The sequence below is a fragment of the Drepanopeziza brunnea genome, assembly GCF_022702325.1.
Source record: "Drepanopeziza brunnea f. sp. 'multigermtubi' strain 214-2 chromosome Unknown ctg19, whole genome shotgun sequence".
In the NCBI taxonomy this organism is placed as follows: domain Eukaryota; kingdom Fungi; phylum Ascomycota; class Leotiomycetes; order Helotiales; family Drepanopezizaceae; genus Drepanopeziza; species Drepanopeziza brunnea.
In genome coordinates, this window is record NW_027094082.1 from 1,838,703 (window position 1) to 1,864,189 (window position 25,487).

Sequence of the window (25,487 nt, forward strand, 5' to 3'; positions counted from 1 at the left end):
TGGCCTTGTCATTGATCCAAGCTAAAGTTCAGGCCCTAGCGCGCACGTGACTGATCGACATCGCGCTAAGACATACGTGCGTGTTACACGGAGGGAGGCCCAGGCGAGGTTCGGCCAGATCGATATATTGCTTCAAAACAATGCTTATCTCGTTATGTCCATGCACCCACTGGGAACAACAAAGCAAGGTCCTAGCCGTTACATAGAAGCCAGTCATGGATTCGCAACAGTCCTCTGAGAGCCCAAACTCCCATACTATGCGTCTGGACAAGACTCTCAAGTCCCTGCAAGCTAGAGTCAGGGAGCAGGAGGCACTGCTGGAAGAGGTACACATGCTGCGACTTATTGCGCGAGTCTCCCATACTAAAAGAATGCCATAGCTCCGAGCATCTACAACCCCACTAGAAGTTGAACCTTCGTCGGACCGCAAGACCCTCTTGCAGCAACTCAGAGCCCTCAAAGCTGCCTACGAATCCCTCACACCATCCCAACCATGGCTTCCACCTCATACATCTGCCATTCCGGGTCTTTTAGCTCTAAGAGTAACAGATAAGGTCATTAAGGAAAGCGAGGATAGCCTAGTGCAAACGGAAGCTAAGCTCAAAACCCTAAGGCGAAGATTAGAGCAAGAATACGGAAATCTCAAGGATGCAAAGTTGATACAGTCCGAAATGGAACTGCGCATAGCATCCCTTCAAGAACGAATAGAAGAGCGAGAACAGCAGTCACCCAGTCAGATGGCCAATGAGATGATCCAGGCAGTGAAGCAGCGGAAGACGTTTTACGACAACGAGACTGGCAGGTTGGTCCAAGCATTTAACAGATTCATCGATGATCATCTTGCCGCTATGCTTGCGGTGGAAGAGCTTGGAGGCCCCATTGTCGGGGAGATACCAGAGGTTGATGATGAGCTCCTGGAAGGCGAGTTTAGCGCACACGGGAAACCGAAAAAGGGGAAACCGAGCGAAGACAAGCGGCAACGTCGTATCGATCAGATATGGGGCCCAAGGCCAGAGGAGGAGGAGGAAGAGGGTGAAACTGAACCGCGGGACGAGAGACGCGTTGCGGCAGCTGAAATGCGGGACTTGACAGAGCAACTGTTGAATGGGTTGGTAGATACAGAAGGCATCGGTCCTGCTGCGTACGTTGACCTGCAGAGGGAGTCAGCTGCGGCTAGATTTCTCGTCAGGTCTAAAGTTGCTCAATTCCACCCCAGGGATGCCAGAAAACTTCGATTGATCGACTTTGGGAGCGAGATTGACGACTGATTTTAGTGGATGAGCCAAAAACTTCCCTCCTGAATTTGACTCCGCGCTCCGCCTTGCAATGCCTGTTGACATGGACCATATTTAAGCGACATAGCTAATGCCATGAACCGAAAATGGACTTTCAGCCCCAGGGATACTCACGATATCGTTCTTTCTTGATGCTTTTGCACCAGAATGGGATTTCTTGGAAACATGGGACGCCTGATACTCGTCGATGTCTACAGCGTCACGTGAAATTTATTCTTTTCCCATGTTTCCGCCTCTGGGCTTGCCGAGCGCTTCAAGTCACAAAAGAGTCGAGCGCCATTCGCTCTCAGCACTGGATGCATTGGAATGGAGTTCCTGGTTGCAAGGAATTTTATCGCTCAATATCAATCTTTCATCGCTCTTCCGATAGTCGTCGGTAGCCTATCGGGCAGCTCCCACTTGGGGCATTTGTATGCGTAGCTTGAGTTTCGGCTTTTCGCTTCGAAAGGAGTCTGCTGCCCACAGAATATATGTTTCCATTACCTTTTCATCCATGCTACAACTGTGCTACATCTCGTATTTTATTTCTTCGCAGCTTTTTCGGAATTTCAGTATCCAAGCATTGACAAAGCCCTACCGCCTCACAGCGAGTGAAGCTCTACCTCTGCTCAGGAGTGGCGAGCTCACAGTAGAAACCTACGCCATATCTCTCCTCGCTCGCATCAAGCTTCGAGACTACGTTGTGAAGGCCTGGGCAGTTTTGCACCCTGGATTTGTTCTTGAGCAAGCACGGAAGCTAGACCAGATTTCAACTGAGGAGAGAGGGTCGCTACATGGGATACCTGTTGGTGTCAAGGATGTGATTTCATGAAGGGTACCACCCCAATCACCCAAATACTAGAAGCCATAAGCCGGATCCCCCCCACTCAACCTCGCACTCAGGCGCTTTGCGCTCCTCCAGCCAGCTCCTGTTCACCAGCACCAGCATACGCCCCAGACTCTTCCTCACCACAAAACTCGCTTCTTTAAACCGGCGGGCAGACAAGCAGCGTAAGATGGTACATGCCCTCCAACTCCTCGAAGCGTTGCTTGATAAAATGCACATGCACTGGCTTTGATTCAAGCTCCACACCACTCTCCAACATGTCTGCCAGAGCACCAGCACCACTCTCTCCTCATGGTACCAGCCGCACCAGAGGGGTGGGATACATACCGGTGAAGGTGGTGTTCAGATCGTTCCACTTGGCGGCAAAATCATCCTGAATAGTCAATACGATTTTTCAACTTGCTTACACAAACTTGATTTTTATTGCATTTGATTCTTAGGACACGGTTTCTGTAGGAATTCATCAGAGCTTGATTAATAGCTCGTTGCGTTCGCCGCGTAATTCGTTTATAAGTGGTCCGTACACGTAGTTATTATATTAAGAAAGAATGAACGAAATAGTTAAAAAGTATTCGAATTGCAGAAGCAAATCGAGGTAGCAAAGAGTTCAGCTTTCTTTAAGTTTATAATTAACGGGAATATCTAATTAAAGTACTAATACTTAAAGGTAGAATGATCGCCGTTTATTGCATATAAGGGTTAAGTTGCAAAAGCAGTTCGAATTCTTATAAACGCAACGAAGCTGTAAGTATAATGGTTTTTAGCGAGTTGGAATTGACCTTTCTTTATATTAAGGCTACCAAAAATAATATTGTATTTGCTACGGCTGAGAAGAGGAAGTATTGTATTAGCTACCAATCTGTACGCTTGATATTGAGAAGGAAAGACGAGGAAGGGAGAATTAGAATACAGGAGGGCGCCGAGGTCTTGTACCGTGGGGCGGCCGCTAGCTTCTGCTTACTAATCCCCTATTCCCCCATTCCCCCAAGGCCTGAGGCCTGCTAGCACCGTAACAGTACTACTACTTAAGAGTACGCTTTGTATTTAAAAAGAAAACGAAGCAGGGAAGTTAGAACTAGGTATATGAAATAGGGTCTTATAAGCAGGCGGGCTAAGACGGGAAGCAAAGGTTACGAGGTAACATGTAACCTATGTGCGTACTCAAGGCCTCGTGACCTGCCTGCCTTACGGAGTAGCGTCGCCACCACCGCAACAAAATATATAATTGAATTAATAGTCAGTGCACTGACTTTGTGACCTGCGGGCTCTCGGTCACAGTCAGGGCAAGCAAGTGTCCCAGGTCAAGCAAGTGTCCCATTTCAATTATTTCAACTTATATTGAAATAACTTAGCAACGAATATTGCTATAATATTCAAAACTAGATGCATAGATCGGCGTAATCGAGATCTTTGAAAGTCTAACCAAGTGTAAAATCTTTTTATTAACAATTTAATAATTAATAAAATAAATAATGTTTGTTGATCGATTGAATTTGATTGAAAATCAAATATTTTGTATTGAAAATTTTATATTTTTTGATATTAATCGGCTTGCAAATTGAATTTTCATATAAAAATTTGATATTTAAGAAACTTTGAATCAAGCGAACTCGTACCATTTAATATTTTTACTATAACTTTAATAATTATTATTTTATTTAAGTTATAAATATAATCGAAAAGTTGATGTTCTTGAATTTTCGCTAAATTGTCCGAGCTTTTTTCGCTGTTACAATTGTAATTTTGCGTAATAAATATTATTTTACTTATTTTAATAATAAAAATATATAATGTATTTTATAAATAAAGTGTAACTCACTTATATGGATTCGCATATTTAATTTTTATTGCTATAGCTTTTTTTGTTATGACTTATTCTTAATACAAATCGCGATTTTCGATTCTTTTCGATAGAAAATCCCCAAATTTTTTTTTACGATTTGCAACTTGAATTGCTTGATAATAAGAAGAGCTATATTGATAAAATTTGAATGCATTAATCGGCGGAATCGAGCTCTTTAAGAGTATCAAATTTTTAATATTATAGCTTTATTCGTTATTAAGTTATTTCTAAAACAAGTTGAAATAATTGAAATGGGACACTTGCTTGACCTGGGACACTTGCTTGCCTTGACTGTGACCGAGAGCCCGCAGGTCACAAAGTCAGTGCACTGACTATTACTTATCTATTCCAGGAAATTTCATTTTCCCTCGAGAGCAGGCTTTTTCTTTACTTTTCAGAATCCCCCGATCTAATTTTCGGAATTCCATTCCGGGGCTAGCGAGAACCCAAATAGTTGGAGGGTAACATGCAGTCTGATTGCCTAGTCTTGTACTCGAGCTGTATGGAATCCTGCTCAGATTCCAGTAGACATCTAAAATATTGAGAAAACAGCTTAAGAATTCGCCATCGCATTCGTCGTGCGAGATGCTTGCTGATACCTGGACAGGGGGAATGATTAAAATATCAACGGCTTTACACCTCATGCACTTGCCTTCTTCCACGTGCAAAACGTACCGAAAAAAGAAATGTTTGCAAAAACTCATATGCATGTATTTCAAAGCATGAGATGGCAGATGCCGATTCAAATAAGAGCATGCAATTAATAAGGTAGGCTAACCTTCCTGTTTAGTTAAGCTTCACGAGCTAATTCTGACCTCATCAGCCTTTGAACCCCCACCTTAGTATTAATTGCCGCACACAAATAGGTCGACCTTCATTTGAATTTCTTTCCTTTCGACTCTTGACCAACACTCCATTCATAACCTTTCGCATCTCTTCTCAAATCTAAACACCCCACAGAAAATATCGTACCCCGAAAATGGCCTTATACGCCATACCCCCTGCCTCGGCTCCTACGCAGCCCACCCCCTTCAAAGTCAACATCCCGGACAGCGACATCGCCGATTTCAAGCAGCTTTTGAAGCTATCAAGAGTCTCCAAGGAGACGTATGAAAATGTGCAGACGGATCGAAGATTCGGTGTCAGTCGTGAGTGGATTATGAATGCGAAGAAAGTTTGGGAGAGCGAGTTCGACTGGTGAGTCTTATTTTGATGAATGCTTTTGGTGGCGGATGTTATGCAGAAAGGGGTGGGCACATATATAGGTATTTATACATCACTCAAGCAAGAGACAGTTTTCGGCGATCCGTCGCTGGCTGTGGTCAAGGCCCCAGCTAGTCAAGTGACATCGAAGTCTCTTTCGCCATCCAAGGCTGGTTCAACGTTCTTAACCTCCTCAAGGAGAGTTAACTTCATCGCTTTTACATCTGCTCTTCTCCATCTAAAAAACTTGCTCACAAAGGCTCAGGAAGAAATCAGAGTCCTACATCAACACTTTCCCTAACTTCACCATTCCCGTCACAACCGAAGCTGGCAGTTTCACCATCCACTTCATCGCTCTGTTCTCGACCTCACCGACCGCAACTCCCCTCCTGTTACTCCACGGCTGGCCGGGAAACTTTCTCGAGTTCCTCCCCATACTCGCCCTTCTCAAGGAGAAGTATACGGACCCTGCTCAGCTGCCGTACCATGGTACGTATCCTCCAGCGTCTCTCTTCTTCTCAATTACCATCTGGACATGATATAGAGGAAGACATTGACTATCCACTGCAGTCATCGTGCCCTCCCTTCCCGGCTACGCATTCTCCAGCCCACCACCTCTAGACCGCGAGTTCGCAGTCCGAGACGTCGCCCTCGTCATGGACACTCTCATGCACAACCTCGGTTTCTCCTCCGGCTCTGGCTACGTAGCGCAAGGCGGTGATTTGGGTAGCGAAATTGCCAAAGTCCTCGGTGGTGGCGAATTCCCCAGCTGCAAAGGTCTCTCCTTTATCCATCTTCCCCCTTCCCCTTCTCTCTCCCCTCTCCAAATCTATCACGCCGTCAAGGCTAAAAGCCCCCCACAGCCGTCCACGTAAATGTCAACTTCATTATCTCCGCACCCCGAGGTCTATCCGAGAAGGAGCAGTCGTTCACAGAGGCAGAAAAGAAGATGCTAGCACGGGGCCAGGCGTTCATCACCACAGGCGCCGCGTACGCTGCCGAGCACGGCACCCGACCCTCCACCATCGGCCTCGTGCTCGGATCAAGCCCGCTAGCCTTGCTGGCCTGGATCGGCGAGAAGTACCTGGAGTGGACGGACACCGACCCCTCGCTCGACGCAATCCTGGAGAGCGTGTCGCTGTACTGGTACACGCAGACGTTTGAGAGCAGTATCTACTCCTACCGCACAGTACGCTTCCCTCTCTCGCTTATGCCCTCCGCTCCGCTCCTGTGTTCAGTGTATCGACATCCTTCTAACCTCTACCCACTAGCACTTCCCACCCAAAGACCAACAACCCATGATTGCCTACGTCAGCGTCCCCTACGGATTCTCCAATTTCCCAAAGGAAGTCGTGCCGGTTCCCAAAAGCTGGGCGGCGGCTGCCGGGAATCTAGTGTTCTACCGCGAGCACGATACGGTACGTAACACCCCGTATTCGAAAATATCTCCCTTCCTTTTAAATTGCTATCTTGGCTGCTTGTACCGGTGCTTGCACCTTCGTGATCGAAGAGCACGAGAAAGGAGGCTTTGGAGGCTGCATGCTGGAGGATGCGGGTTTTGGCATTTCGGACGATGACAGACAAGGTTCAGAAATAATCGCTAATCTGCGAGCAGGGCGGACACTTCGCGGCGCTGGAAAACCCCGAGGTATTGCTGGGCGATATCGAGGACTTTATCGCGCAGGTGTGGAAGGTGTGAGCTCATGTGATGCAACGTTGTCTCCAGTCTGAGACCTGGGATACTGAGAAGCGGAAGGATCCGGGGCAAAGATTCGCAGTCATTTTTCATTTTGCTCATATATTTGACAATCATTTTGCTCATATATTTGATAATCATCTCACGTCAGTTCCAAAATAGGCACTACACGTCTGAAACTTATGACTCGCAGAATTCCCGCTCATTTTTACCCATCAGGCCAAAGGTCCCTGTAGTGGTAGATCCCTCGAACTTCCTCCAACGAACACAGTCTTTGGGTAGGGACTAACAACCCAGTTCTGAGACACTGGATCCCAGTTGGAGATATCTCTCCTCGTGAGGTTAACCTCGAACGTCTGGCTCTCGCCTGGGCTAAGGGTCAGATCATCGAAACCTCTCAGTACCGTGACGGGGTCGTCTGGTCCACCCAAGGAAACATACTGCGGCGGTGTATCAGCATTATTTCTCTAAAAAGGGGTCGACAATGGGGTGACTGAGAGTTGAGACTCACAAGCTGCGCTATCTCCGTCCCCTCGACCTCCCCTGTGTTCGTCACCGTAGCAGAGATAGTATACACGATATCGTACAGCTTGCTATTCCCGCCTGCACTCCCTCCAGCAGCAAGTTTCTTCTGCGGTGTCCCCTCCCTGCTCCCCTCTGGCCACAAAGTGTCATCATTTCCCGTCGGTGGAGGCGCGTTCAGATACGGGTATATGTATAACCTCACTGGTTTAAAACCTACAGGGAATTGAGCATTACTCGCGTTAAAATCGATATTTCCCAGCGTCGGAGCGGCTGTCGTCATGCCCGTGGTCGGTTCGTAAGGCCCAGGGTTTTGCTTCACAACAACCAAGTCGGAGTACGAGAATTTGGTGTAGGAGAGTCCGAAACCAAATTCATACGATGGTTCGATGTTGTTCTTGTCAAAATACCGGTAGTCGATGAAGATTCCCTCCTTGAAATTCAATTGAGGCGGGTCAGAGGTAGGTGTGTAGACGACGTCGACGCCCCAATCCTCGCGCGTCTTGCCCCATGTGAACACGCTCTTCGCGCTTGGATTGCGCTTCCCGTACAGAATGTCTGTGATGGCGTTTCCAGATTCTTGGCCTGGCAGACCGGCCCAGACGATGGCAGTGATATTAGGATGGTGCTTAAGCTTCTCGACTATGACGGGGCCGACTGTGTGCAGCACAACAATGGTATTCGGGTGGATCGATGCGACGTGATCAATCAGAGCGTCGCCGTTTCCCCAGAGAGTCAGATTGTTTCTGTCGCCGACATTGTTATCGACGGTAATGAAAGATTCGCCCGAGTTGGCATTTGCGAAGACGAGGACGGCATCTGTGCCAGCGATTGCTTTGGTAACGGCGTCGAAATCGTAGTTGTCACTTACGTTTGCGTATTTGGTACCATCGGACTCGGCTTGTTCTTTCAATGCTGTATTGGGGGCGATGAGGTATGGGTAGTTGGCTATGCCAGATCCCCAGCCCATCGCCAGCGTGCCTACGTTGCAGCCTCTGTCGATGCAGGCGTTGGGCCCAGCAGGGTTATCGTGTGCATCTTCGCCGATCACAGCAATACTCTCTGGTTTGTTCAATGGCAAAGTCCCGTTGACGTTCTTCAGCAAGACTGTGGAAGCACCGGCCATCTCACGACACAGCTTAGCGTGGTCAGCCTGTACATTCACATGGAAGTTGATTTGCTGATATCCCTCTTCGACCTGGGGATGGAGGAATCCAAAAGTCTCGGAGGACCAGGAGTTGAAGTTTACTGGTACGCTGGCGGTATCACGGCCGACTTTGTAATAGGCGGACATGATTCTGGTGACCATGTCATCGAGTCGCCACTGTGGGATGGTCCCATTCAGCACAGATGCTGTGAGGTTGGCGCCCCAGTAGGAGTTGCCTGATAAATAGCCCTGATCTCCTGACATTGTCATGTCGAGGCCTGCAAGAGCTGAAGCTACGCCAGTATGTTGCGCCCACCAATCGCTAACGACTGTACGCTGTCAGAGGAAGATTCAATATTCGATCCGTTGGGAGCGATGGGTACTAGATGCTCACCAAAGCCCTGAAAGTCAAGCTCGTTCTTGAGCAGATAATTCAGGATCCAACTGTTCTGCGCGGAGTAGCTGTTGTTAATCTGCTTCAGATCAGCCCGCCGTAATTTTCAAGCTCCATACAACATTGCATCCCGAAGAGGTATCTCTCACCTGGTTGTAGGAGCTCATAACCGAACCAACACCAGCCCTCACAGCGTCCGCAAAGGGCCTCGTGGAAAGTCAGCACACAAGTTCCCGAATGTCAATAGATAAACGAGCGGACTAGAAATGCCTGACCCACCATAGGTAAAGCTCGTGCATAGTCTTGTCGTCAAGATTAGCCGAGTAGGCGAACTGTACACTCCCATTGGGGGTGCGGTTGTGCTCTTGTTCATTCATGATATAGTGTTTGGCGCAAGCGACGACACCCGATTCTTGGATGCCCTTGATGGTTTCGCTCATTGAGACGCCAGTCAACACTGGATCGGGGCCGAAGCCTGATTTTCACCGTCAGCATTGCCTTTTTCGCTACTTTCTCGTTCATCAAGTTTGAAGAGTCAAAATTAACATTACCTTCCCAGTTTCGTCCGCCAGCAGGTGCCCTTCCCAAAGCGCCAGCTACAGGCCCGAGTTGGACATCGATACCCTTTCCACGGTGCTCTGCTCCCATCGCCACACCTCTCGCTTTGAGCAATCGAGTGGACCATGTTGCAGCAGCATTCATACCAGACGGAAAAACCGAGTTGAGATCAGCTGCTACGAGTCAGCCTACGCTTCTTTCTTATATACCCCTTGCAACCAGTGTGCAATGCTTTCCCAGATGATAGATATTCTTACAAAATCTGATTCCAACCGGCGAATCTTGCAAACAGAGTCCCGGAAAATCCAATCTCGGAATGGAGCCGGTATTACCCACACAAGCCTGTCCCGACCATCCAACCCCCGTCGTCAGGTTGACCTTCTCCAGCAGCGTAAGCTGGCTCACGAAAGCCTGCGCCTTTTCGTAGGCGTCTTGCCAGCCATCACCTCCTCTCATCCACGGGGAGGGATAGCTCGGGGGTGAGAAGTCCCCATCGTTTTGCGCTGCAACTCCAGCGAGGATTGCAAGGGAGGAGACGAGGAACCGCATGGTATTTAGTTGGGTAGTTGTTTACTTACCACTGTACTGCTTCGACCGACCCAAGATCGGACGAGGATAGAAAGAATGACAATGGATCTGAGGAAGAAAGGGAATGAGGGAGGTGATATATATGTATATACATTCCACGACGAGCTAGCTAAAATTGGGGCTAGAGCCAGCCTGTAGGGCACAGGATCGCAGTTGAGCATTGAAATGCACAGAATCCGATCTTACGTAGCAGATCCATCCCTACGTAGTACGAATACATGTGCGACCCAGTTCAGCCCCATAATATCGTCAAGTGGGTGGGCTCTCAATGGCCGCCTTAGAGCCCTATCGACATTATTGCACAAATTAAATGGCTTCGCTCAAAAGATGCTTTTTTAAAGCGGAGTCCTTTTATTTGATTTGATTAATTGATTAAGCTAAGCCTTGGTACAAGAGCCCTTGAAAAAATTAAATCGGAAGGTGCTTTGCTTTCCCCTTTATGCACGCATATCGAAAGCATAATTTTGCAAGGGGCCTTTCTTATCAAGACTTAAACTAATCAATTTGTAGTACAACGTATAAGAATTCAGCTTTTAAAAGTATATTTACATTAATATATAATTTATGTAATGGAGATCACAGAGCTTTAAGCCGTTCATGAACCAACGCTCTGCGACTTAAGGGGCTAAACTGGATCCGACATTTAAACATAACAGGAGGGGGGGTCATTCGGGACGGTCGGATTCCACGGATTGTTTTCGGACCGTCTCCTTCTTTAAGGGATAGTCCTTGACTATTGGGCACGGTCAATACCTGGGGTAGTCCGTCTTTCTTTCGTGAAAAAGATCGTCCCGAGACCGGAACCGTTTTGGTTCCGTTTTAAACAAACCTTTGTTCGAAAAAGCTGATATTACCAAGCCAAATATCTTGATCGCTTATTATCTCTGGGTCCTTTACATCCCCTTCTTTCGGTTCATATCTGTCGTAGAACGTTTTAAGTCTTAAGACGAGGTTTGGATGAAACCTGTTCTAAAAATTTTGACGGGGACGGCTATGGGACGGTCGTGAAATGGTCTCTTGCTCGGGAATCGTTCTTGCGAATGAACTAACTATTCTTGATTTAGAACTAGCGCTGAATTTGGACGGTCTAATGACTATCTTTTATGAAAAGAAAAGTTACAGGCCTTTAAGGTAGTACTTAATCCTATCTATGCATCTGCAATATCTGCAATGCTGCAGTAGTTCCTGTCACAATAGTAGTAGTAGTAGTTGTTCATCCGTAGTAGTAGTAGATCTTACGTACTAGCTACTACGGTACAGGCCTAAGTACTACGTCGCAGGCGTAAGTATTACCCCTCGAGGGTAGGGAAAACAGGGGGTTTAAAGTGGAAACTAAACTTTTAAGGCACCCTCGAGGGGTAATACTTAGGCCTGTACCGTGGTAAGTTGCCCCTCAATTCCAAGCTTCCCTTCCCTCCCCTTGCCTCCGGGAGTGTGCAGCTCCCCCTGGCCCTCTTCCCCAGAAAGATGGGATGTACGGAACGGAGTAACCGGAACAACCCTGTGTTACTTACACAGGGGCTAGCCTTCCTATACCAACAACGAGCTGGCCGCGGTCAAATCCGATAGCATAGTAGTACTTAGCAGAGCCTATCGGGCATCTGCCAGGCGACCCAGGATCCCTTTCCCAGTGCAACTTATGTAGTGTTACAGATCGAGATAGTACGTGGTACGATCAAGTACCTACTACGTACCATGCATTCCCGGATACCGCTAACCCGGCAAGTCTGCAGCAAAGCAGCACAGCATGCTTCCCCTCGCTTAGATTTGGGAAAAGAAAGAAAGAATAAGAAAAAGATGAAGAAAAGATGAAGAAAAAAACAAGAAGCAAAATAATTAAAAATAAAATGAGACGAAGAAAATAAGAAGAAGAAAATGAGACGAAATATGTAAGAAGAAAAAATAAGAAAAAAAATACGAAGAAAAGATCAAGAGATGAAGATAAGACGAAGAGAATAAAAAGAAAAAACATAAAGAAGAGAATAATATGAAAAAAATAAAAAGAAGAAAAACAAGAAGTGTTACGATACGCCAGGTCTCCTACGCGTAATTCCTACGAGTACCAAGCTCCTTGGCTAACGCCATCTTTTTCTTTTTATATTTTCTCACTTCTTCTTTTCCTTCTTAGCGTTTCTTTAGGTTCGCTGCCTACGTACAGTACCCACTACTACGTATAGTACATGTCGAAAGTATAATTTCGCAAGAGATCTTACCAGGGCTTAAACCAATCAATTTACGTAGTATAAGGATTCAGCCTTGAATAGGATCTTTGAGCCGGTATTTAGTCTATACAGTGGAGTTGACAGGGCTTTGAGCCATTTACTACTACGTAGTACGTAGTAGCAGTAGTAGAAACCACCGCTCTATGATTTATGGGCCTAAACTGGGTCCGACATGTATTCAAAAGGGGGGGAGAGTACCGAGCTTTGACTATAGTCAACCTTCTTGTACTACTTTTGAGGCACCCTCGAGGGGTAATACTTACGCCTGGGACGTAGTAGCTCACAGCTCCTTTCAACTTTTACTCTCGGTAACTGTTAATAATGTGAAGACCTGAAGCGATGACTTAAAGATTTTACGAGAGAGAGCAGGATTATATGGAGCTCAAGATGATCTCAAAATAATGACGCAGAATCAATAACTACCGAGAATAAAGGTTGAAAAAGGAGCTGTAAGCTAGTACGTAGTACAAGAAGGTTGACTGTATTCAGCCTCGGTAGGTAGCGAACTTCAAAAAGCGCAGATAATGAAAAGAAGGCGTTAGCCAAGGAGCTTGGCGCTCGTAGGAATATCGCGTGGGAGACCTGGCGTGTTGTCACAAGAAGCGAGAAGCGAAAGGACTCGACTCGATTCGACGCAGCGAGTAAGGTACTACACGGTACAGGCCTAGGCACGAGTACTACGTACTACTATAATTTCGCAAGGGATTTTACCAAGGCTTAAACCGATCAACTTACCCACGGTACAGGCCCAAGTATTACCCCTCGAAGGGTGCCTCAAAAGTTGAAGTTTCCACTTTAAAACCACTGGTTATCCTACCCTTGAGGGGAAATACTTAGGCCTGTACCGTAGGTAGTACGTACTACGTAGATAGCTTTGAAACCTCCTTGAATCAATACGAAAGCGACTAGTCTATTACGACTAACGTAAATTAGAAATACGTTAAAATTTTATATTATTTATAAGTTTATAAAAAAGGATTTAACTGTCTTTAAAATGGTCGATTATTTCTTATGCCTCGAAGAAAGTGGAGTTGTTTTTCCTATGCCTCAACCCACTTTTTGAGTGGGCCCGTCCAGCCAAATCTACTCGCTGCTTTATACAAGAAAAATTTTCAGTAATGCCGCTTATACTAGAGTTCTATACAATTGCAATTTTAGTATTATTATCGCGATTTGTTTAGCTATAATAGCGGAAATCCTTATTATCGACGTTGTTTTGAATGCTTTATTAAAATCTTCGGACGCTATATTTAACGACCTCGGCTTAATTATACTTGATTTTAATATAAATATAAATCTATTTCTTAAATATTCTTAAGAGAAACTTATTTCAATTTAGCAAAGCGATGTATTTTATAATCTAAAAGCTTGTAAAGACGCAGTACTTAATCAAGCTATTTACGAGCCATAAAAGCTTAAGTGTCCGAATAGCGAAAAAACTCTTATAAGATACGTATGCTACTTTAACGATACATACAAGTACCGGTAGCGCGCTCGTTGCAATTACGACCTTCGAACTAAGGAAGCTACGGTATCGGTATAATAGGGAAAATATATATGCTTTAATCGTGTTCGTAATACAAAACCGTTGGTTGCGCGGACAGCGTATCTTTTGGAATTGATTCCTAAGCTGATATCTATGTATAAAGCAGCGAGTAGATTTGGCTGGACGGGCCCACTCAAAAGTGGGTTGAGGCATAGGAAAAACAACTCCATTTTCTTCGAGGCATAGGAAATAATCGACCCTTTAAAATCCTTTCTAGACACGCCCGTCATATTCTTTCTATCTTACATTTCTAACATCTATTCATTATGAGAACAGGTTTTCTTTCAATTTATTGAAATAATGTTTATTAACAATATCGTCGCCGCAGCTATCTTAGCAGCTTTTGCCGCGACCGCAAGAAATATTAAGCTTTGCGAAAATCCTAAATTTTCAAGATGCTATTATCCCGAAGCACCAATCGATTTTTGCAGTTAGACACCTCTTTTCGACTTTTTTTTTAAAAAAAAAATTGATTTCTTTTGAAAGAAAGCTAATAAGCTTAAAGCCATTCTTCCCCTTATTACGGATACAACTAGCTCTATAGATACCGAAAGTGCAACATGCGAGTTTTTCGTATAAGCATTCAATTTCATCTTTAATAATTTGAATTTCTAAAATAGCTGATCTTAAATATCTAGTGATTATAGTTGCCTTCGAAGGTCCGGATCTTTTAATTATACCGGCCAGATTACGGAACTCAAGCTTCAAGCCGGATTTGAGCACTTTGACGATATGATCTCCTCTTTCAGATGCCGATAAAGAGCTATTCTGAATTGAATATACTACTAGTAGTACTACTATAGTTGCGGAGTCGTTAGGCGGGGGGGGGGGGGGGGGGGGGGGGGGGGGGGGGGGGCATTGTTATGCATTTCACTCTTTCTGCTTAAGTACAGTAAAAATATCTACTACGTCCCAGGCGTAAGTACTACGTATTACCCCTCGAGGGGGGGGGTAAGCAGGGGGTTTAAAGTGGAAACTAGACTTTTGATGCACCCTCGAGGGGTAATACGTAGTAGTAGTATTACCCCCTGAGGGTAGGGTAGCTAGGGGGCTTATAGTGGAAACTAAACTTTTGAGGCACCCTTAAGGGGTAACAATTACGCCAATACCTTGGTAGTAATCGTCGGCTCGCTTAGGTGGGCCTCCTTACATCCTTTCAATCTTAGTCGGCGTGAGCGGTTGCGGATCGGAAGCCAATGCGGATTTTTCGTATACGTAGTATATTAGGAATTCTTTTATACTATGGCAGTTACTATTACAATTATAAAATATTTACATAAATAATTAATTCACGAATATAATTTTTTTCTTTTGAAATATTCAAAATCGTATTATCCGATAAAATTTTCAATTATCGATTATTATTTTCATTAGAATTTGATTCGCCTTTTACTTTACGTAATAAATCCTATGAGTCCTTAATATTATTTAGATTAAAGCTATCGCTATCGATATTAACACCTAAAAAAAAGGGACAAATCTTGCTTTAAAAAAAGTCTTTATTCATATCGATTATACTAATTATTAAATCATCGTTATCGAGAAAAGGTTTAAGTTGAGAGAGAGTTGGTCGAGGAATACCTTTTTTACGAGGCCGCAAAATCTAACGCTCAAGAGGTTGTTGCAATTATCAAATCTCTTTTGAATCGAGAATTAAAATAAATATTAAATCGTCGTCTGTAATAATTACGCCTGCAACAAAGCGTTTTCGTATAGTCTTTTTATTCTCGCGCTCAGTTTTACGCGAATCGACTCTTTTGTGATACCGGTATCCAGCATCTCTTTCTTTTTTTTAAAGCTTATTAATAATTCATTAATGTTTTACAGCAGATTTAAGATTCTCTTTAGCTTGCTGCTTAGCTTTTCACCGACTTAAGATGTTAAACCATGTTGGTATAATGAAACCTTTTGCGACTTTTCATTTTTGCTTTTCAATCAATCCTTTCCTTGTTAAGCGAGAAGATCAAAAGTTAATATTGTGAGTTGTATTCTGTATACAAAAACTAATAGTAAGGTAGAAAAATCCGCATTCGCTTCCGATCCGCAATCGCTTACGCCGACTAAGACTGAAAGGATATAAGGAGGCCCACCTAAGCCAGCCGACGATTACTGCTTAGCTAGCCAGCCATGATCATGTGTCGTCCACTCTTGCCACTTGAGATTGTTGTCTTTAGGAAATGTGTATGAGAATTACGAAAGCCCTTAACCGTACTCCCGATCGGAGTACTAGTCAGAGGCAAGGAACGCGGTTCCTAGTACCCCTCAGCGATACGATCTCTTTTTTCGTGATTTTCTTTTACACGCGATTAATTATGAACGCTGTGACTAAATTTAATGCCGAAATGGAAGATAGATACGCGTGAGCTATAGATTTCAGAATATGTAATTGTTAAATCAAACCGAGCACGATTATCGCTAAACTCCTCCTCCTTTTTCTTCTTTTTTTTCTTTCTTTTCCGTTTATTTAACGCGAGATTCAAACCCCGAAAATCATGTATTATGAAAAAGGGCTTGAACAACGCATTATCGTATAGATAATAAGTAAATCTAAGTAAATACAAATTCTTTTTGATATATATTAATTATATAATAAAAAAATTTATACACGTGTCGGATCACTGAGGGCCATTATGGCCACGATGGAAGTGGAAGGTACGAGGAGCTCTAGGCTTGGCAATGGCACGTGAGGACGGCCACAACCTTCCCTGGTAAAAACCAACCATTATCAACAACAAACCAAATCAACTGAATTGACCAGTCAATACAACCAACACTTGTGTTACCAACGATATATATTATAATGAATTGAATATAGTGCGTTGCGCAACTATCCAATAAATATAGATGCGAAGCTTTTGAATTGATCGGTGCACTTAAAAAACACGAACTTATAATAATCGATAGATCTCTTACTACTTTAGGCTATTAAAAATGAAAAGCGATATAGATTTGAAGCTAGCGATTAAACTTTTTAAGTAGGTATATGTAAACATTTATGGTTATTTAGTTATTCAGCTGTTTATACAATGGAACAAACAGTATTGAATAAGCGCCGACGAGATTGAAATACAAATATAATTGCGTTCAGAATATCTATTGAATCCTTTTTTTTCCCTTGAGTAGGTCTAATATTAACGAATTATATCGGATTTTATCATTCATTTTTCTATCAAAAAGTACGTAATTAATATTTGTTGCAGAAAAAAAGGTCAAAAAATTGGCCGTATCGCTGGAGGGTATTAGGAACCGCAACGCCTGACTAGTACTCCGACCAGGGGTACGATTAGGGCTGGACATTCAAAAAGAAAACAGTGCGTTTACTTTTTAAAAATTTCTGGAAGAACGTCTGAAGCAGCAATAGTCATATCTTGCGGCGAAGCTCTTGAGGAAGCCTGAAGAATAGAAATCCATCCCATCTGTGCTGTTCAGCTTTATGTTTTCAAAGATGGTGACATTCCATCCAATTCGCTTAAGGAAACCGCATCTCATCTTTTGATAGGGGTCGACGTCTCACGCAGAGATCCCCGTGTCCAGTATTTAGAACCAGCCTTCCCGCACATGCATAATCAGATCCCCCGATAAATTTGCTTCCTTGAGACTGATATCGGCGACAACAAGACTCCGCTGTATTGGAATGTCCACAGATGACCGGACCTTATAAACATGTCAGTAATTGAACACTAGTAGGCACTTGGGATTATTCGATATCAACCAGTAAAACTCGGAAGAAAAACCGAGGATTGATAAAGGAGTGTATAGGGCTACCTTCTGCGGAGACCGTGCTCTCCATCGTATCAGATTTGTGAGAGATCGGGCTCTGGATCTTGAGATTGTTGGTCCTGGGGTAGCTGAGTCTGAGATGGCCGAGCCCGTGGCTTAAAACTGCCTGTAAACAACGGCCTCGATCGTAGAATTGGAACCGCTGCAACGATTAGAGATTTTTCGGCCAGAGTTCCAGCCTGGTTGTTCTTGCCGCTATTGCCTCTCGCCCCTACCTGGATGCAATGGAATGTTGAGTGTGATTGTTCGTAGTGCTTGATCATCTCGCCGACGTCAAAGTAGGTGTGGCCGCAGCAGGTAAGATGCTCCTTCGTTACGTATTTCTCCGCCATCGCGAGGCTGGCTTTCGCAGGAGACCGCGGGCGGAGACCTGGGACTTATGGGCGGTGCTGTCTCTGCTGTATGGTGGTATAGCTTGCTTGATCGCCGCGGAAGAAGGGGAAGTCGAAGATGAAGACGGACCGCACTCGGCTTCTTGAGATGTATGGTAGTGGTGACTCTTACGTGCGCGTAAGGTTGTCGATGAGATGAGACTTTGAGAGGTTGTAGAGGTTTGGATGAGGCTTGCAGTAGCAGGCGGTTGAGAGAAGAGCGTGGTGTTGGAGGGAAATTGTTTACAAGCGCGAAATTTCCACGGAGGAATGTGAAGGAGCGATCCAATATGGAAGGCACCACACGCGTACTTCACGTGATCTCCATTATTGAGCCCCTTCTGCTCTTCCCGCTGCTCCCTTACCATCCCCTTCCTATAAATTTTCCGTCTTTATCGACTGAATATTACTATATAGATTCCGGCTGTTCAACTCCTATGGAGTCTCACGCGGAGGCATCGGCAAATATCAAAATCGAATAGCGCACGTACAAAATACAGGAGTCCACAAGAACTTCAAAAGCTGGAGTCTTACTAGGTGATTTTGCACGAATACTGGTGAATGATATTTCTATCTTAAGTTTGGCATAGAGGAGAAGTTACACCGCGCAATTTAACTAACCCTCGCAGTCTCGCAATAAAAATTGCGCAATACAAGCCAAAGAACATCTTAAGCTCAGCATTGCGAATTACCCCAACAAAAATCTCTCTGAGGAAGATCACAGCAAGACGGTTGACATAGAACCTGGGAGTCGAGAGCTGCTGCGTCCAAGTAGCCTGAGAGGTTTGGCCCCTCAAGACAGAATTCAAGCTCTACAGCGAGTCTCGTTCGACCTGAGGATCTCCTAACTCCCGAGCGAAGGCATTTGGTAATACTCATCTTGGAATGTGAGTTTGTGGGGGATGAGCGGATTCGACCTGATGCGAGATCAAGGTGCTTGGGGGTTATCGGTTTGAACCAATGCCAAGCATAGAGAGATCAGTCCTTCCGTATCGGTAGCAAACAAAGCACATATCATGATGGCGCAAAATTTAGACTCACAAATCCCGCGTCGCGTTATACTACTGCGGTAGACTGATCGCAAGTTTGTGCTTTGCCGCGGAGTTGATATTAAGTCCATTAAGCGGCCAACTAGCAACTCGAGGTTCGAGACCAAACTGCCGTTCTCGATCAGCCCATCTTCGCTATAACTTCTTGCAAGCTGGATTTTTCATCCCAAGTGACAGAATAACACAGCGTGTCAGGACTCTACGTACAATGAAATGAATGTTCGAGTCATGGCCATGTTCATAGTCATGAATCATCGCGATGGAGGTTGCGAAACCTTAGAAAGATATTTGCAACCTGATAGTGCGACGGGGATTACTACTAGCAAAGCGACCGATTCAGAGCACTGGTCGTACCTGTATCATATCATCTGGCCTTACACTAGCCAAAGATTACCCATGCTATCGTGATCGGTACAAAAAATCCGAGGGGATGGATACCTTAGGTGTTGATCAAATTCAAAAAGAGTCTCCGGTTTTCAAGCGATCAGTCGGACACTTTCCTCTGCATTCTTAGCGTGTTATTATTTTCACAAGTTTTGGCTCTCAAAGCTGAGATGTTAAATCGCCAACATACAGCAAAGCTATCTGCATCTACTTTCTTACTCACGGCGCTCACGAACGTGGCTGATATGGATGCGTTGCCCTTATTCCTTGGATCACATAATAATTCTTAACAAGCGCGTCGGAGTGACGCATTGGGAAGAGTTTCCATATGGCGAGTTTCGGCTGTGAAAAACGCTAGTCTAGGAAGGTGCTGTTTGAGATTGCTTAATTACCTAAAGCTTAAGCTAGGTAAGGTCCCTTGATATGATATGATCAGACAAAGAAATATGTCCAACGAGGCGATATATCAGGGTGTAGTAAGTAGAATCAATATTTAATCTTGACATTTCTTTAAGTGAGTTTATCTTGCATAATGTTATTTCCCCACGGGGGTTCTCCCAGGCATGTAGGTTACATTTCGCCTGGTTGAAGAGAAAGCGAAATTGAAAAGTTGTTCCCCTGAGCTGATGGAACTCCAGACTGATGGAATTCGACATTGAATATGTTAAATCAAGCGTCGGATATACATGGCTATCTTCCTCGCCAACAAGGCCTTGAGACACGGTGGTCTCATGCCAGCTCGTGTTGGATCACAATCACCTTCTTTCTTGAATACCCAATGCTATAGTTCTCTAGCTTTCATGTTCGGTGCCTTGACATGCGACGCTATCATTGGAATCAGGAATACATTCCATCATCCTCCCGCTTCAGGCCCGAGTTCCGGAGAACCTAACTCATGTCGATGATGTTGTTCCGTCATAAAATCTTTAAAAAATGATTATCTTAGCCGGCCGAGCTGGTTCCCTCAGAGAGGAGGCAGTTTTGGTCTCATTGAACCAGAGCCTTTACATCGATCCCGCTAAATTCACTTCTACCTTAGATTTATAAAATACTCGCAATACGGAAATGATTTGAGCGTACGTCCGCTTTGTTTTTGGAATCCCTTCTTGTCGAATTGGCACATATCCAAGCCCGTATTCAGCAACGAGCCCTTCTCTAGTCCTCTCTGTCCCCCTAGATCCCGAGCAGATCCGAGTCAGATCCCGAGCTGACTCAGGTCCGGGATCTGACTCGAGTCAGCTGCTGGTTGGAACCTCGCTTATTGGGCAATGGCCCAGCCAGCAAATACGGCAGCAATTGATTGATTGCATCATGTTTACGACGACAATGTGGCTTAGCCATGGGGCATGGAGTCGATGTGGGGTACCGGTACACCAATAGTGCGGGGAACCGCTAGACGAAATCATGGGGAGATAACAGGAGAGTTATAGTGTCGTATTTCCGATATCAGACGTCAATAGTGCCTTATTTTGAAACCTCCACCATCTTTTCGTTTACTTTCGGCTATCTCATCTAGCTCAGAAACTCATACAATGGCGCCTATTGATACATTGAAAAAAATTGGGGTGATTGGGCCGGCAGGATTTGGAGGCTCATACCTCTGCGTGGAACTCATCAACCGTGGTCATCATGTCTACGGGTTCTCGAGGAAACCAGAGACACTTGGAACTCATGAGCGATACCATCCTATCCAAGCAGACATCAACAACTTGAGCATCTCGGAGCTCGCAACACTATTTGTCGGCTTTGATGTGGTTGTGAACGAGTATGGGCCTCACAGCGCTGGTCACGAAGGTCTTCAGTACAGTAAGCTCAGCCCAGCGTATAGATACTTTGTCACAGGTTCTTCGACTGATCGATTCCAAGTGCCGTTTTTAGAAGTTACCAGGAAGCTAGTTCTAGCCATCCGTAAGGCCAAAGTCGGTTACTTCATCATGGTGGGAGGTTGCGGAAGTCTGTCTATGCCGGGTCAGCCGGATCGCAGTGTCCTCGAGGACAAAGACTGGTGGATGTCTTACCGGCGAGGAATTGCCGACAGCGAAGCTCACGTTGTCTACATGGAGAACAGACTCGGGCCCATGGGCGTCGGTATTCGCAATTACCGGACCGCACGAGCTGCGCAGGCACAGGGAAAGGAGACGGCCGAGACGAAGAAGATTATCCAAGAGTATGAGGACCACGTCCAGGCCAACGACAGGGCGCTCATCTTCGTGACTGCATGTAGAACAAGCTTCATGTTTTTCGATGGGAATACGGCCTTCCCCTGGACCTTCGTCTCGCCGCCTGCGTTGTATCGACCTGGACGCCGAACGGGGAGGTATGAGCTCCGCTTTGATGTCTTACCAGTGAAGGGAGACAAGAACGACCCGACCAATCTTGACGGTAGACTGCATGGGATCTCGGCATCAGATTTGGCTGTCGCCATTGCGGATGAGGTAGAGACGCAAGAGAAAAAGTGGAAACATTGGTCGGCGTTTGCCGACCTGTCAGATGATACTCCTTTTCCTCCGTATGCAAATCTATAGTCAGTTGTAGTCAATGTTCATATAAAAATCCATATACCCGTATATAAACAAATACCTTTGAGGGCAGTAGGAGGGCATTTCATAGGGACCCATAACCCACATTTCAAACCGATGATCACTGGACCCGCAAAAATCAGCGCTAGACTTAAACTAATAATACTTTACCGAACATACCGCTTTACTTATTACAAGAGAACGGCGGAAGACAGTCTTTTGACAAAAAGACGACCTACGTAGGTAGCTTTTAAGAATAAACTATAGTTGGAATTACTTAAAATTTTTAACTATAAAACATAGTATATTTCAAGTACCAACTGTAAGCATTCTATCAACTATGCTAATGTTTCAAAGCCGCCAAAATGAATCGTTCTCGAATGGTCAGCGCCTTGTGAAACCGTGACCCGTTTCCAGGAATCGGTTACCAGTATCGCCGACTATGCAAAGCTGGTCTCGTGTCCCGCGTCCCACTGGTGAGCTGTACAGTCGTACAAACATTACCCGGCGACCCGGTTAATGAGGTACTCCAAAGTTCGTCAAAGTCTTCCAATCGTCGATCAATCCAATTCTCGTGTGGGGTATGGGGTAATTGTGTTTGGAATTGTGTCTGGGCCTGGAGGACTGATCCGGTGATCCAAGTCCAATGCGGAGATGGGGAAAACCATACAGTTCACAATTGAACTACTCCGTATTGGTTTATATATTCATTTATGTTGCGCTCGAAAACATAAGCCTGATCATTCCATTCATCCTCCGTTCAGACCTAGAACCCTATCTCTCTCTTGGTACCACTGTTTTCCTTCTCAACCACACTCTCATCCTCTACTATGGCGCTCTCTCTGCTTCTCGATGGGCGTCCGTCCTTCTACCTGGCAGCGTTGAGCTGCCTACTTGCCGTTGCATTTCTCACATACCGCTCTCGGCGGGTACCCAGAGGGCTTCGTCGACCTCCCGGCCCAAAAGGGCTTCCTATCGTGGGTAACACCCTTCAATTAGGCCCACAGCCTCAAAAGAAGTTGCTTTCTTGGGCAGCTGAATATGGCGAGGTGATGCAGGTCCAGATAGGGTGGGAAAACTGGGTCTACCTGAATTCCCCTAGCGCGGTCAAGGAGATCATCGACAAGCAAAGCTCGATTACTTCCAGCCGTGTTCCCATGCCCGTGGGGAACGACATCATCAGTGGTGGCATGCGATTTCTTCTCATGGGCTACACGCCAGTATGGCGCAAGCTCAGGGCGATTGTCCACAAGCTTCTCACTCCCAAGGCGTCCAATGTCTTCAGGCCGTCGCAGGAGTTTGAAACCAAGCAGCTCCTGTTCGATTTGTTGACCGACAACAAGGACGACCAAGATTTCTACATGCACGTCAGGCGCTACAGTACCTCTGTTGTACTGACATCTACATACGGACTGAGAGCTCCGCAATGGGTCAGTTTTCCTTCTCCGTCCGTTTCCTCTGTTGGTAAATCCTTGGATAAGCCAACTAACGCTCGGTCTTCAGGAATGCGAAAATGTCAAGGAGATCTACGGCTTGATGAAGGAGTTTTCCGATAGCACGGCTCCGGGAGCATTTTTAGCTGATATGATTCCTCCGCTCGCGAAACTTCCCGTTTTTCTCCAGTGGTGGAGACCACGAGCGCTCAAATATCAGCGTCGACAAGTCAAGATCTGGACAAAGCTATGGGACGACCTGATTGTCAAGATCAACAACAAAACGGCCCCAGAGTGCTTTGTCAAGCAATTTTTGGAGACGGATTACAAGAAACAAGAGATCAGCGAAATTCAGGGCGCATTTATGGCAGGTACCATGATTGAGGTAATGCAGCTCAGCTCTCCCATGTTTTGGCATTCGGCTAATTCCCAACATAGGCCGGATCCGAGACAACGTCGTCTTCGTTGAACAGCTTGATTCTGTATCTCTCGGCAGATCCCGTTGTTCAAGCATGCGCTCATGCCGAATTAGACAGAGTAGTTGGCGCGACTACGCCACCGAGGTTTGAGCATGAAGACGACCTTCCATATATTCGCGCCATGATCAAAGAGATCCTCCGCATCCGGCCAGTCACGAACATGGGCACTCCGCACTACACCACCGCCGATGTGAAATACAAGGACTACTACATCCCCAAAGGCACAGTCGTCGCCATACACACCTACGCGCTCCACCACGACAAACGCTACGACGACCCCTTCCGATTCAAGCCCGAACGCTACCTCAACCACCCCCTGAAAGCAGGTGCATACGCGAGCCACCCCGACCCCTACGCTCGCGACCATTTCGACTTCGGCGGCGGTCGGCGGATCTGCCCCGGCATGCACCTCGCGGAGAACAGTCTCTTCATCACCCTCGCGAACATCCTGTGGGCATTCAAGATCGAGCCGGGGCGCAACGCCGATGGGACGGTTCAGGTTGTCGACACCTCCGACGATGCATTTGAGCTAGGTGCGAATACACTTCCGAAGCCGTTCAAGGCTCGGTTCGTTCCTAGAGATGCGCAGAGGGCGGAGATTATCCGGAAACAGTGGGAGAAGGCTAGAGAAGAAGGTTTCTTTCTGGGGGATATCAAGGTGGGTCTTGATGGTGTGGTTACCAGCTCCTGAAAACGGTGGGGGAGCATAGGAGGCGGCGTTGTCACTGTATACTTTATTCATATTACGGAGGCGTCTGATCTAGGTATTCAAAGTACTTCGACTAAATGCATCAACATGACTTCTACAAAGCTTATCGATTGATATATCGATTTTTAGATTGATATATTAATGAATAAATTGATTCATAAAATGATCGATCGACTGATCAATTATCTGCTAAATATTTTGATCATTTGATTGATTGATACTCGTATAATCCTACGGAGTATTCAATTCGCGCGATCTACTGGAATTATTTACTGACACCCCTCCAATGGATCACGCGAGCTTGTGAATGCCACACGGTAATCGCTATATGCTCACGACTATACTTTATTGATCTTATTTGATAGTCGTCAAGCTAGACAGCTCCATAATCAAATAAGGTTCCAGAGCACGATTCCTCTTGATATTTTGTACTCGCTTATCTCGGGACAAGTGTCGTACGCATAAATTGAATGCCGAATTATGCAGGGACCCCTTGCTTTGCATCGTCGCCAGTCCCAATCATACAACTCATATTATGAAGTACTACGTCGCAGGCATAATTGTTACACCCTGGAGGATAGGGTAATCAGGGGGTTTAAAGTGGAAATTCAAATTTTTGAGGCACCCTCAAGGGTGTGACAACTCGGGGGGAGTGGTAGTTGTCTTGATGTGGGGTAAACAGCTGGTGGGGTTGTTTCCCCATACTCTTCAACCTTGTTTACTTTTGATCGGCAGATAATGCGGGGTAAAAGGGGCTCGGCACGGAAGCGAGAAGTAACCCCAGATCTCCACTTTTTTTTCTCTATCTCTCTCTACCGAGTTGCACCTGACGCTAACAAGAGACAACAACATCTTGGCCTCCATTTTCGAGTCCGTCGTATATATTTCATTCATTGCTGGTCTTCTCACATTCATCCGTAGCG

At 45.5% G+C, this 25,487-nt stretch overlaps 5 protein-coding genes across 5 annotated transcripts; 4 read left to right on the forward strand and 1 right to left on the reverse strand.

Annotated features, from left to right (window-relative positions):
• Positions 1-215: 215 nt before the first annotated feature.
• Positions 216-1,268, forward strand: L3040_009296 (uncharacterized protein; the record flags this gene model as incomplete). The annotated part of the gene is made up of 2 exons (XM_007290328.1): positions 216-326; positions 381-1,268. 2 exons carry the CDS (start codon positions 216-218, stop codon positions 1,266-1,268), a joined length of 999 nt encoding a protein of 332 aa, XP_007290390.1.
• Positions 1,269-4,943: 3,675 nt separating this feature from the next.
• Positions 4,944-6,866, forward strand: L3040_009297 (uncharacterized protein; the record flags this gene model as incomplete). Its single annotated transcript, XM_007290327.1, has 6 exons — positions 4,944-5,161; positions 5,433-5,656; positions 5,738-5,944; positions 6,031-6,356; positions 6,439-6,585; positions 6,783-6,866. 6 exons carry the CDS (start codon positions 4,944-4,946, stop codon positions 6,864-6,866), a joined length of 1,206 nt encoding a protein of 401 aa, XP_007290389.1.
• Positions 6,867-7,078: 212 nt separating this feature from the next.
• On the reverse strand, positions 7,079-10,033 carry L3040_009298 (uncharacterized protein; the record flags this gene model as incomplete). Its single annotated transcript, XM_007290326.1, has 7 exons — positions 7,079-7,303; positions 7,375-8,861; positions 8,927-9,005; positions 9,076-9,133; positions 9,206-9,401; positions 9,478-9,657; positions 9,742-10,033. 7 exons carry the CDS (start codon positions 10,031-10,033, stop codon positions 7,079-7,081), a joined length of 2,517 nt encoding a protein of 838 aa, XP_007290388.1.
• Positions 10,034-20,956: 10,923 nt separating this feature from the next.
• L3040_009299 (uncharacterized protein) lies at positions 20,957-21,949 on the forward strand (the record flags this gene model as incomplete). The annotated part of the gene is made up of 2 exons (XM_007290324.1): positions 20,957-21,230; positions 21,291-21,949. 2 exons carry the CDS (start codon positions 20,957-20,959, stop codon positions 21,947-21,949), a joined length of 933 nt encoding a protein of 310 aa, XP_007290386.1.
• Positions 21,950-22,773: 824 nt separating this feature from the next.
• On the forward strand, positions 22,774-24,546 carry L3040_009300 (uncharacterized protein; the record flags this gene model as incomplete). Its single annotated transcript, XM_007290323.1, has 3 exons — positions 22,774-23,373; positions 23,447-23,761; positions 23,815-24,546. The coding sequence occupies 3 exons, from the start codon at positions 22,774-22,776 to the stop codon at positions 24,544-24,546; spliced, it is 1,647 nt and encodes a 548-aa protein (XP_007290385.1).
• Between the last annotated feature and the right edge of the window lie 941 nt (positions 24,547-25,487).